General features: G+C 46.9%; 1 protein-coding gene across 1 annotated transcript in view; it reads left to right on the top strand.

Annotated features, from left to right (window-relative positions):
- The first annotated feature begins 4,084 nt into the window (after window positions 1-4,084).
- SH3BP5 (SH3 domain binding protein 5) overlaps window positions 4,085-13,632 on the top strand; it is a 64,554-nt gene continuing 55,006 nt past the window's right edge. Inside the window, exons 1-2 of the mRNA XM_090284354.1 lie at window positions 4,085-4,332; window positions 5,994-6,056. Coding sequence (XP_090140480.1) covers window positions 4,192-4,332; window positions 5,994-6,056 — 204 coding nt within the window. The 5' untranslated portion in view covers window positions 4,085-4,191. The remainder of the gene's footprint in view (window positions 4,333-5,993; window positions 6,057-13,632) is intronic.

Raw genomic sequence — 13,632 nt, 5'->3', positions numbered from 1 at the left:
TACTCTACCAGTGGCCAGCAAGGGTCTCCGGTTGGGGTATGCATCTTTTGAATCAAGGAGGAAGTGGAACTTTAAATACAAATAAAAAAGGGTAACAAACCTAGAGTCCACATTTCTTCTCAATCAGTAGTTCTCAGAACTTTTTTGTGCTAGTGCACCTTTATGTTTTTTTAAATGACTGGAGATCTCAAAGAGCTGTTGTTTATGTGGTTTTATCTACTGGTGGTTACTGTATAGAAATTAAAACAGACCCTGGCTGCTGTGGCTCAGTGGATTGAGCATCGGCCTGAGAACCAAGTGTCGCTGGTTCGACTCCCAGTCAGGGCACATTACTAGGTTGCACATCAGGTCCCCAGTTGGGGGTGCAAGTGAGAGGCAACCACACAGTGAAAAGAAAAAAACAAACAAAAAAAGAAATTAAAACAGAATTAAAAAAAATGTTTATTAATCTATCTAAAAATAACAGCAATACATTTATTTATTGTTTGATGTTAACATAATATTATATTTTCATGAAAAACAGATTCCTAAATGAAAATTAGAAGTTTCCAAAATAAAATAAATAGTAAGAAGAATGGCATTATTTTACATTTTTGCAAAACACTTTAATGTGTGCCTTCATTGAAGATGGATTCTTGTAGATTCTGCATTCAATCTGTTGTGATGTTGGGTGTCTGCTTCTGGAAAACCCTAATGTATCTTCATGGGAGAATGAGAGTGAAAAAAGCAAATATTGCTAGTATTAGTATGAAAGTAGTTTTGACCTCATGAGCATCCTGAAAGGTCTCAGAGACCTCCAGGGGTCTTCAGCCCAGACCTTTAGAGCCACTACTCCCGATCAGTATGCCAGCTAAATTAATATCAAGCATTTGCTTGCCTAATGAGCCACTTAGATGGATCTCCTTCTTAGTATGTGCAGCAGACAGAATCACAGGATTGACCATTTCCTGCTCCCTGGTGTGCACACTCCTGTATAATTTTGGGAACTCGTGAATATGATGGGACAGTTACTTCCGTGATTAGGTTATGTATGTGGCACAGCTGACTTTAAGAATGGAAAAGTATTCTGGGGGTAGCTGACCTAATGAGATGAACCCTTAAAAAGGGACTCGGCTCTTACTGAAGAATAGATTGAAGTGTGTAATTTTTCAGCTGAACACAAGTGAGATTCTCCGTTGCTGTCTTGGAAGGTGGAGGGAGCCATATGGCAAGCAATGCAGGCAGCCTCAACAGCTGAGATTGGCCCCTGGCTGATAGTCAGCAAGGAAATGGGGACCTCAGTCCTACAACCACAAGGGACTGAATTTAGCCAATAACCTGAGTGAGCTTGAAAGGATTTTTTCCTCAGAGCCTCCACAAAGGAATGCAGCCTGGACAACACCCTGATTCAGCATGAGATACCCTGAACAGAGAACCTAGTCACACCGTGCCAGAACTTTAGACCTACAGAATTATGTGATAATGAATGAGTATTGTTTTAAGCTGCTAAGTTTGTGGGAATGTTACACAGCAATGGAAAACTAATAAAGTATGTATTATTTAAAATTTATTTTTAAATTACACAAATAATCATAAATACATCTTCCTTGCAAAAGATGAGAATATTATTGAGAGATTAAAGATTCCCTTTGAGCCTTGGCCAGTGTGGCTCAGTTGCTTGGAGTGTCATCCTGTAGACCAATGGGATGCAGGTTTGGTTCTTGGTCAGGGCACATACCTGGGTTGTGGGTTCCATCCCCTGTTCCTGCATGTTTGGGTGGCAGCTGACTGATGCTCTCAAATCGATGTTTCTCTCTCTGTCTGTCTCCCTTCCTCTCGCTCTGGAATCAATGGGTGTATCCTCAGGTGAGGATTAAAAAAAAATGTTCTAAGGTGAGGATAAAAGAAAAGTTCCCTTTGACACACCGCACCCATCCTAGCCAATCTTGAGCCCCTCCATACCCCTTTTTCCTAGGGATATGACATGAATACAATAGTCCCTCTCTATATTGCGGTTCACTTATCGCGGCCTCACTGTATCGTGGGATTTAAAAAAATATTATATTTAATTATTTATCGCGGATTTTTCACTATATCACGGGATTTTGCAGTACTGTATACGTATGTTATTAAAGTTACATAGATTTAAGAGTGTAGAATAAATATAAAGTTCCTACTTCACTGGGGGGGGTGTCTAGAACGTAATACCCATGATAAGTGAGGGAATACTGTATCCCCTTTTTGGAGTATGAATCCTTCCTTCCAGACCTTTTTCTATGCATTTGTGTACATTTATTTGTACCAGCAGAAAATATATAGTACTGTTGTGATTTGTTTATTTTTCTTATTCGAACTTCAGAACACTATTGGGATTAATGCTATAGCTGGTCCAAGCCGTCTAAAAGAAGACCACAAAAGTCTGAATTGATGCTCCCTATGTCCACGGAGGCATGTGAACCACTCTATTGCTCTTAGATCTAAGTTTAAATAAAAATGCATTTTGGAGGTGGTTGTTTAGAATGGTGAGGATGGGGTTCCACCAGCTGAGAAGCATTTAGAGTCAGGGCTGACCTCATGTTTCTGGTTTTCCACATGTGTCTCTCAGGTTAGTCACAGCTCGAATAAACCTGCTCAGTTATGGGCTCAATTCCAAGCTACTAGAGAAACATTGGTGGCCCTTGTGACCTAAAGTAACCCTTAATAGCCATCTGGTCCCTGCCTTTATCCAGCACTGGAAAATGAAGGAACTTCAGACCATCTTTCAAAGAACTGCTAACTCTCCATTGATTTAAAGAACAATGAATAGTTGTGATCTTCTCAGAAACAAACCTATGGCATACACTTGTATTACCTCCAGGAGATAACATGAATCTCCTTGGACAGTGGACCACAGTGCCAGCCTGCAGAGGGTGGTATCTTGCCCAAGGAGTAACCTCTCGACTTAGCTTCTGATAAAACCATCAGAAGCAGGTTTTCCAGGGTGACTTTAATGATAGGCTCTCAAAAAGAAGTTCCTTTCTCAAGCAAGTTTGTCCTTCAAACTCACAGAGCCGATGGGCCACAAGTCTGTGCGAAAAGTGTGCACATTCTGCATTTTTGTAGCAAAGGAGACATTAGCAGCGGCCAGTGGCAATGTGCTTCTTGCTTTGCTAAGGTCATCTCATCTTGTGCTCCCTTGACATCACAGTGGTCCTGACATTTTATAACAGCACAGACATGCCCCTCTGATCTTTAGCCTTTTGTGATGTTGAGTTTGCCAGGGAAGCTCTGGCTGCCTATTTGTTCTGGGTGGGCAGGAAACCTTACCAGTTTGTAAACCCTTGGACAGACTGTGCCCATTAACATGGGCTACACTTATCAACTCCTTGCAAAGGCAGTACCCACTCACCCACATTGCTGATCCATGATTTTCCATGCTTCCTGGCTGTTTAGGTAGGGCCATCCCACAACTATGAAGGTTGGGTGTTTGGGGATGGAGCTCTGCCCAGCGTGGGGCCACAGCCTTTGGACAAGGAACCCATGCATGGAGTAGCAGCTGACTCCTTTGTACTTATGTGTCTTGATGAACATATGTTTCTGTTCCTTTTTCTGGTAAAATCTTCGAGTGGATATAATTCCCAAGGTTCACCCAAGGAGTGAAACGTTCTTTGGGCATTTACAGACAGGGGTTTGAGTGAGTCTTGAAACTGTTCCCGGGCCACTGGGCACAGGCTTCTAAAGGTGACTTCAGAGGGTGGAAATACCCCAAACTTTCCTTCCACACAGTTTGCCTTAATAGAGGAGGAGAAAGCTGCCCCCAAAGTAGGCGTCCAGCGTTGGGTAGCCTGTGATACATGCGGGCTGCTAAGTCTAACAGGGGTGAGGGCTCCCCTAAGCCACCATGCTAGAGGTTTTCGTAGAGCGGGGGGTTTTTGTGACCGTGACCTGGGTAACCGGGGCTGGAGTCAGAGCCGCGCAAAGGGCGGCCCCGGCGGGCGAGGGCGGAGCGGGTGCCGCTGCACTGACGGCCGCGGCAGACAGGGGGCGGCCGCGCCCATTTCCTCCGCTCCGCCTGGGCCGGAGGGATCCGCATCAGCGAGCGGCGCCTCCCGGGTGTCGGCTGCTGCGGCTCCGCGACCGTGCTAAGCTGTGGCGAGACCGCTCCGGGCGAGCCTGCGGCGGTGGCAGCGACGCCCTGAAGCGCGCCGCGCAGTTCGCGTTCCGGCTGCCCGCATGGACGCGGCGTTGAAGCGAAGCCTCTCGGAGGAGCCGGCTGAGCTCCTGCCGTCGGCCCGGGACTTGGAGGAGGAGGAGGAGGAAGAGGGGATGGAACAAGAGCTGGAGGAGGAAGAAGAGGTGGACCCCCGGATCCAGGTAGGGCGCACAGGGGGCGCCCCGGATGCTGGCTCCGCGAGTGCCGCCGCGGACGTCGGCATCCACACTTACACCCCAGTACCTGCGGTTGGGGGCAAGAAGAGAGGGTCTGAATCTACGGTTTCACCTGGTTCATGGGGAGACTGCAGTGCCCGCATGGATGCGGCCTGACCGTATTGCGGGGGTGACCCCGCAGACTCCGGGCAGGATCCTGGGGTCGCCGCAGCGTGCGCAACGGTTCAGTAGATGTTCAACAAAGGGAAAGGGGGGGGCGGGGGCGCCATGCGGGTATCGGGGGGTACCTCGGCCAGGCTCCCGGTGCCATGGGCATTGCACGGCCTCCTGGCCCTGGGAGGAGGGGTCGGCCTCCGGGTGGGCGTTGCCCGTCCTGCAGCGTGGGCTGGCACCGGTGCCCTGGGTTCCGAGTCTTCACCTGGCGCAGGTGCCCGGTCTGAGCCATCTTCCTCCTCTGGTTCATTGTTACCGAACTGAAGGGTTTATTGTCACCACTGGCTCAACCCTGCACTTGGCCTCAAATGGTTTAAAACTCAGCTTTTCCTTGTTATGAGGTTGGATATGAACAGAAATCGGGAACAACTGATGCTCAAAGCTAACGCGGGGAGAAGGCGAGGGGATTGGCCTGGCTCTTCGTGCCTCCATTTCTAAAGGAGATGGTTAAAAAACAATTTCCAAGCTGAGATCTAGTAGTGACAGCTTAACCTTTGTACCCTCCAAGCAAAAAGCACAGCAAATCCCATTTCCAAGACCCATTTTTCTACCCTTTCCATACATCGTTTTTATAAAAATACACACTGTGTTTAAGTATGTTTTGCCATTCCCGGAGCCCTAATTGGTTTTTCAGTGCACAGACCAATTAGAAGCTCTTTTTAACTTAGATGTTTCGATTTAAATGAATTGTTTTGGCAGATTAGCAGGATAAAGATCAAGTGGGAAGTGTTTGCATTAGAAATTTTATTAATAAAAATCATCAGTTTGAACTACTATTTTCTTGATACAGGAATTCTGTTAACAAGAGCCTTTGTTTGCAGAGTGAAATGAGTTAACTTCATGTTGGGTACGTTTTACAGAATTTCATTTTGGAAATGTTTATTTAAAGGTAGTTTTTTTGTTTTTAAAGCTGGTTTAAAAATATTTAGGGAGAATGGATAATTGGCAGTTTGAAGAGATTTTCATCTTTATAGAAAAATACTCAACCACCGAAGAGTTAATGCCAGAGTTCTTTCCTTGATTTAAAACATTTCACTGGGTTTATACTTTTGACATGGCCTTATTTATTTTCTTTTATTGTCATTTCTGCAAAGTTCTTGCTCTAGGGCAGAAGGTGCTGTTTTGATTCAGCCCCTAAATCATTTGAAACAGGTGGGTTTACCAGAAGGCACAAACCTGGAATATTTGACCTTCTAAGACAAGACAAATTCCTAGAACCTTATGACATTTCAAATCAAGAAAAAGTTTTCAGAAATCTTGACATTCATTTGCTCTTCCAGCCAAGGCTCAACTGTTTTCCTTGAGAACTAATACTGACTCGTCCCTCTTCCCACAAATTTGCTGGAGTAATTTTGCAGGTAATGGGCTGAGTCATATGGAAACAGAAGACGATCCCTTAAATCTTTTTTTTTTTCCCCTCTTTTCTTCGTCAGGGAGAACTGGAGAAGCTAAATCAATCCACAGATGACATCAACAGACGGGAGACTGAACTTGAGGTACAGAAAGCTGGGTCCCTGTGCTGGCTGAAGTGGTATCGGTCCCACTGAATGGTTAATTTTGTTTTAGTAGCTGGAGGGTGATTGCTAGTGTCTCCTCCTGGAAGTTGAGCAACAGCCTGCTGTCTGACATAATCAAGTACACCACTGAGCCCAGCTTGTGGGTGGAACACATGTGGATCCAATTTCACATGCTGTTTTTCATCATGGAGGCTCCGTGGGGCCAAAACCAAGAGCTTTACACACTCGTAAGCCCTCAAGTTAACGTGTCTGTGGAAGAGTTAAAGAACTGAGGGGAAAAGGAGCTGAACTCTAATGGAGAAGAATAAAGACGCCCATGAAATCTCTTCACTATTTTAGGGCGTCTCCTTACATTGTACTTGGAAACATTGTGTGTGTTTCCTCAGTCTTAAACCTTTTTGACATTCCTGCTCTAACCCTCTTCTACTTGCCTGCTCAGTTCTTTATTGTCTACTTGTGTGTAGAATATAATTATCTTAATGTTAAGGAAAAGCTGTTTGGACTGGAAAAGGGCTTTCCTGCTGGGAGAGACTAGAACTTGATTTGAATTTCATGAGCATCTTCCAACCTGAGTGTAAACAGATTAGCGTTCTTTACAGCTACCAATTAGTCCCCTCCTTTTCTGTAGTGGTTGGTTTTACCATCCATCAGCAGATTTGAACAGCCCCCGCATATATCTGAGAGCCTGTGAATGACTGGCAGAGCTGAAGGAATGCAGGGAGCTGTGGGGAGGACCTATTTGTGTCGCAGGAGAAATAGCAGGGAAGGTCAGCGGAAAGGGCAGGAAACATCTGGCCCCTAAGAGTGAGGGTGCAGGAGATAGGAATGGTATCTACCAGCAATATGCTGGCAACCTTGGTTTCTCTGCCTGCCCACGCCGAGGCCCTGATGTGGGATTGGGGATTGAAAGCTTGTTTTCTGTGCTGTGTGGGAAGCGTTTAACTCCTCTGTTGCAATTGTAGTTCTCTGTGAACACTCGCTGCCCTTCTCCCCCAAGTGGAGTAAAATCTGAGTGGTTATTTACGTTCTTTTCCACTTAGGATGAATTGAGTCGCTTTGTTGGGCAATTGAAATCTCTCAGAATCTTAAGATTTGTCATACATTGAACAACAACAAAAGCTGTACCATTCCTATAGGGATTTACAAAGTGTTTTACAAGATTTATCTCATTCCATCCTGTCACAGCAGCACAAAGTTGTGTTGTCCCCCATGGCCACATGTGGCTATTTGAATTTAAATTAACTTAATTATAATTAAATAAAATTAAAAATTTAGTTCCTCAGTCACGGTAGCCATCTTTTAAGAGCTCAGTAGCTACTAGGTTGGGCAGAGCAGAGAACACTTCCACCATTGTAGAAAGTTCTAGTGGACAGGACTGGCCTAGAAAGCAGAGAAGGTGGTGACTGCCTCTTTAGTTGAGGGGACACAAAATCACTGAGTCCTCACAGGTCAATGACATTGCAGAGGCAGGGCATTTTCCATGTCCCCTCCAGCTCTCATAGTCTACCATCCCATGTGTGAATAGACAAGTTGGAAATAGTGTCCCCACCCCCCAAAAGGACTCACTGAGTTATTCATTTAATAAATATTTGTATGCCAAGCACTACTCTCTGGTAGTGCTTACTTACCTTCTGAGGGAAAAATTATTTTATCTGTTAAACTCTTTTTAGCCCTGATTTCCGAATCCTTTTTCTGAATGCACTTAGGTATGCATGTCACAGGAAGCACGGGGACAGGTGTTTCCTGCCTTGCTCTGGAGTGCACTTGGCAGCAGCCACGAGAGGTGGTTGAGCTGGCCTGTGTCTGACTGACCTTTCCACGGTATTATTATTATAACCAAGATGAACTCAAATATAATGCAAGCTTTGTAAGCAATTAAAACTTCCCTAGTGGCCACATTAAAAAGTAAAATGAAACACGTGGAATTAATTTTAATCTACTTCATGTAACCCGGAAGGTTCAAGATGGTATAATTTTAACATGGAATCAATATTAAAAGTCCTTGAGCTATTTTATAGATATTTTTGTGTGAACTCTTCAGAATCTTGTGCAGTGTTTACACAGTGATTACCAAGAAGCTTCTGGCGTCACTGTTTCTGTGTTGGGCTCTTCTCTGTCAGTCAAGCCCTGGACACCAATCTTCTGTCAGGAATTTTTTTGGGGGGTTGGAGTACTGCAGACACTTAGGTGAACAAGACAAAGGTCTTGCCCTCAGGAAGTTTACATTTTGGTTGGGGGTGCAGAGTGGAGAGGTGGCTGATAATTGCTGATTGTAATAACTATAATGAAAGAGTGTTGTGATAGGCTATAAGAGAGGAGTCACCGGCATCAGAGCCGAAGCTGCAGAACGAGAGTCCAGGTGCAGAGCAGCAGATGGTGTGAGCAGCGGGGTTGTCCGGAGGGCAGTTTGCCAGAGGACGTGGGATGGGAAGCAGAGCATTTTGATATATGGTTGATTCTCGTTATTTGTGGTAGTTTTTTTCTATAAAGTCGCTGTGAACGTAGAATGAGTGAGTACTGAACCATGGCTCCCAGAGGGGAAATGTTATGACCTGAAATTCTCAGGACCCTAACCCTGTACTGGGTTCCTGCGAGCCTCTAGTCACATTTCTGTGGAGGAATGAATACATAACCTTGTTTTGTGTGTGTTTCTGTTTAAAGATACCTTATTTAGTATATGTTATTGATTCATTAATGTTCAACCCACGGGCAACAGCACAAAGACTCATGCCTGAATGAAGCCTGTTTAACACACGTCTGAGTTCTCTGTAAGACCCGTCAGTGCCTTCTTGGGCTTAGGATCACTGGACAGCACTTCAGCACTAGGCTTGGAGGCCATTTGAAACAGCAGAATCACTAACAGAAAGCACAGACATGCAAAAACCATGGCACTGAGTGGATCGTGTAAAGGACACTTGTTTACAGTTTGAGCTGAAACCAGAAGGCAGGGGGTCTCCTTGCTTGACCTCAGCTGGGGACAGGCACATTGGGCAACTCAGTTTTTTGGCCATTCTGTGTATGTCGACAGATCACTGACTGTAGAAGCACAACGAGTATTGATTGGGAGTTATGAATAAATTTTGGTGAGTGTAGAATCTGCAGGAATGAGGATTGACTGAAATGATTTTAAAGCCTCTAGAGGAGGGACTTCTGCTGCCCACATTTCCTTTTCCTTTACTTTCTGATTATGATCTGGAGTGCCCAGGCCCCCTCCTGACTTTGTCTGACTCTGATTAAAGCGAATTGGTGACTAGGGTTATGACAGCTGCTACTTCGCTCAGAGAATGTGGCTTGGTCATCTCGGGGCAGCCGTAGGCCGAGGTGCAGGCCTGGATTCACCTTGAGCTTCCCATTGCATGTCTCGGTTCTTTAGATGGGCAATTACCAAGAAGCCTCTGGATGTCAGCCACTTGCATGTGATCAGTTGGATATTTGCCTCTTCCTGCAACCTTGCTTTGCCTCTGGCCCTGTTTGAACAGTGCCGTGTCCCCTTTGCACTCTGATTGATATCGAGAGGGCTGGGCTTTTTAAGCTGTTGAAAGGAGTAACCTTTTAACCAGAAAGGCTCTTGGATATAAGCCTGATGTTTCGAAGTAAGAAAGTAAATGTATTTTGCCACAGACCTATCCTTGAGTGTCATTGAGCACCTACTATGTGCTAAGGACACTTTTAGGTGATGGGGAGGGTGCAGTGAAGAGAACGGACAGAACTCCCTATCCTCCTGATGTTTCTGTTATGGAAAGGGAAGAGATACAGTTAACAATGAACAGCGCAGTAGTTACATGGTGATGTGTATTAAGGAGAAAAACAAGTCAGGAAGGGGCCTTTGGCAGAGTGGATATTTGTGGGAGAGGGGAGGGAAGAGGGGTACAGTATCATATATAGTGAGTAGTGTCAGGAGAAAGTGAGCCTCCTGGCCTTGTGGGGGAAGAGCATTCCAGCCAGAGGGAAGGGCCAGTGCTAAACCGAAGGTGTGGCCTGACTGAGGACCAAGAAAGGAGGAGCCAGTGTGTGTGTGTGTGGGGGGGGGGCGGGTTGTTGGGGCAGAGGGGAAGGGGTGAGTGATGGATTGAAGAGGAGGAGAGATTCAGAGAGAAATGGGTCATTCAGGTGAGTGTGCCGATGTCATCTTGCAGTGCACATTGTGTTGAGCTATCTTTTTTTCAAATGCTTGTTAAAACAAGATGCAGTACAGAGAATTTCAGAATTTCGTTGTAACCCAGATTTTGCAATATTCCATGCCAGTTATTTTAACCACAATGTATAGTGTTTTCATGATTTCCCGTGCTTGCTCTGAAGGCGGGCTCTTCTAGGGAAGTGAAATGGTCAGAGAGGAGGAGGAAGAGGAAGGACGGGGGAAAGACACAGCCAGGCCTAGTTACCCATATACAGCTTTTCTGGCTCCCAGTGATCAAAAGCTGCCTTTTCCAGCCTGCCCTTCCCCACAGAGGGAAAGCAGTGGTAAGTATTCATGCTCTGGCCCCCACTGCTTGAGTGGGGGCGGTTTCTGGGCAGACTTGCGGAGCAGTTGGAAAAAGCACTTGATTCTGGACATCAGTGTTCTCCAAACTTGCATAAAGCCTGCACTCAGAATCTGCCCTTTCCCCTCTCCAGAAACCAGCAGACATTATCTCTTAAAAATAAACTTGAGCTTGGAAACTCAGGAGTGGGAGAGGAGAGGTAGGGGTGAACTGGAAGCAGTCTGGCCTCTCTCTAATGAATGATTAACACGAGTCAGGGGAAGAGAGAAATTCTTTCCCGAAAGGATAGCTCTCTCACATCTTAGCACTTTGTCCTTCAAGACCCATGTGTGTGGTGTGTGTAGTATGTGTGGTGTGTGTGGCGTGTGTGTTGTGTTGCCTGTGTTTGTATGTTGTGCATGTGTGCGCAATGGGGGGAGGCCTATAAGACTTCAGTTGTGCTTTGAAGAAACTACGTACTAGAAAATGTTTGAAGTGATAAATGGATGAGGGGCAGGGAGGAATAACTGTTCCTTGAAACTGGCACCAAATTCCAGGCCTGGTGGCAGGCTGCCCAGTTTGAGCTGGGCGGGGCCCTGACCTCTTTGTCCTCAAGTAAGATCAGTTCAAGTAAACACTGGCCTAGAGGTATTCATGTCACAAACACACAGCCCGTCCTGTGGGCTGAGGAGCCCCTCAACTAAACCTCAGACACAGTTCCTGTCCTGGAGGAGCTTGCCCACGGCTGGATGTGAGCATGTAGTTACGAAGTGAGAGGCATGTGCAGGGCCCTTGAGGGAGCCAGGGGGTGCATAGAGGCATCAGAGTTGAGGCTTGGGGACCCAAGCCATTTGTGAGGGTCTATTACCATCCTGGATGCCTGGCTGGTTTGGCTTAGTGGATTGAGCGTCGGCCTGTGAGCTAAGTGTCGCTGGTTCGATCTTCCAGTCAGGGCACATCAGAGAAGGAAAACTCTGACTCCAAAAAACCTCCGCTGCCTTGCGGCATACCTCTTCAGGGGAAAGGCTAAGGGAGTAAACCCCGACAGAAAATCCGGAGCCGGAGTCCCTAAGGCGGTTTGACGTTGTAGTCAACACCGGCAACTCCTGCGGCGCACCTGAAGCCAAGCTGTATTGACTCCGTCTTTCCCTTGGACCCTTCAGCTGCGAAGAGAGGGGGTGTCTGCTGCATGGGCAACAGCTGGCCCTCCATATCACCCTGCCCAGGCTCTGTAGCTTCAGCTTCACTGGAGAGGACACTCCAGCGCCATCGCAAGATGTCGATTCAACACGGGAGGAGACAGATACCGTGTCACTCCCGAGTCGGACTGCACAACCATTCTCGGCGGTGCAGATAGACTCTTAAGAAGCTACACCATCGTCTCTCGAGGCTCTGTAGCTTCAGCTTCACTGGAGAGGACACTCCAGCGTCATCGCAAGATGTCGATTTAACACGGGAGGAGACAGATACCGTGTCACTCCCGAGTTGGACTGCACAGCTATTCTCGGCGGTGCAGATAGACTCTTAAGAAGCTACACCATTGTCTCTCGAGACGGACGGCTGCTGACACGACACGACACATTACCATCCTGGGTAGCGTAGATGTGGAGGAGGAAGAGAGCTGACCATAAAGATACCTGCAGCTTGATCAGTGGTGTTGTGACTCTGGCCACTGACACACTTGAGGTCTTTACTGGGTGCTTCTGGTGACCCGAGCTGGGGCAGCTGCTGCGGTCCCCACAGCGCTGACTTGAAGTTTGGTACCAGAAAGGTAGGACTTCGGGCTTCCTCCTTCAGTGACAGTCCCCTCCACACCACTCCTGGGATGTCAGGGGACTGTAGCTTTTGACCCAGCCATTGTACTTGTGAGAATTTATCCTAAGGAGATAACTGGGTAAGAATATAGGTCTGACAACTTTCGCTGCAGCATTGTTTAACAATGTTGGGAAATTATAAATCTGAATGACTATCAATAGGGGATTGTTTAAATAAATGACTACAATGCACTTGCGGTGGTTGATGGAATCTAAGCCCTAAAATGACGACATAGCCTGTCGTTAACATGGAAAGACATCTAAATGGGAAAAAGCAGATTCCAGAAGAGCGAGTGGTACGGTACTCTTCTTTAAAACATGTGTCTGTGCATAAACATGCCTGGAAAAGATTACACACCAGTTATACCTGGGAGGTGAGATGAGTGATTGTCTATACTTATTGTCTCTGTTTTTCTATATGTTTGAATTATTTGTATAGAATTTGTACTACTTTATAGTTGGGGGCAGGGGGACAAAACTCAAAGCCACGGGGAAGGGGTTGGTGGAGGGTCTTGGCATCAGGGGACATAGGGTGGCGTTGGGTTAGACTCTGGGATCTGCTGACGTTTAGGGACACTTGGCCCCCTGGACTCTGAGTCTTGTCATATGTGAAATGGGAGGTTGTGATTCTTGCCCATGTCCCTGGGTGGCCTGGCAGACAAGAGGAGATACTGCGTGGAGGGGTGCTCTGAGAGCTGCCCAGCCTGGGGAAGGGGAGGGCTCCTTTGTTGGGGGCTGGCAGGGAGCGCCGAGGCCTGCGGGGTGTTGGGTGCAGGGAAGGCTCCGATGAGAGGTCCACTGGAGCCAGGCCCACCACAGCGTCTGGCAATGGCTCTGCTCTCCTCCCCCAGGCCCAGCCGTGATTTTATTCATTTATTTTGTCAGTGACAGGCCCTGGGCAAGGGGCCAGAGAGAGGGCCTGTACAGCCAGTATTATGGGCACATGGACTTTACAGTCACCGGAACAACAGGACTTTGCTCTGTGGCTGGTCCGCTGGGATGTAGAAATCGGTTTGTTTCTAGTGAGCCCTGCTTTGTTAAGGTCTGTCTTCTCCTGAGACCTGCCTGGCACAGAATAGGTGCTCAGTGGAGATCTGAGTGGCTGAAAAGTGGCGATTGCCCCTGCGTGACTGTGACCTTGGGTAAATTATTTTACGTCTCTGGGCCTCACTTTTTTCATTTCAATGGTGGTGCATAATAAGCTATCAACTATTATTGCTGTCACTGAACCACGGCGGCAAGGGCCGCAGTGTGCTGGGCACCTGAGGAAGGGGTTTGTGT

Source organism: Furipterus horrens, unplaced genomic scaffold, assembly GCF_987537825.1.
Source record: "Furipterus horrens unplaced genomic scaffold, mFurHor1.1.pri manual_scaffold_7, whole genome shotgun sequence".
Lineage (NCBI taxonomy): Eukaryota > Metazoa > Chordata > Mammalia > Chiroptera > Furipteridae > Furipterus > Furipterus horrens.
This window is presented reverse-complemented; position numbering and strand designations above follow the sequence as displayed.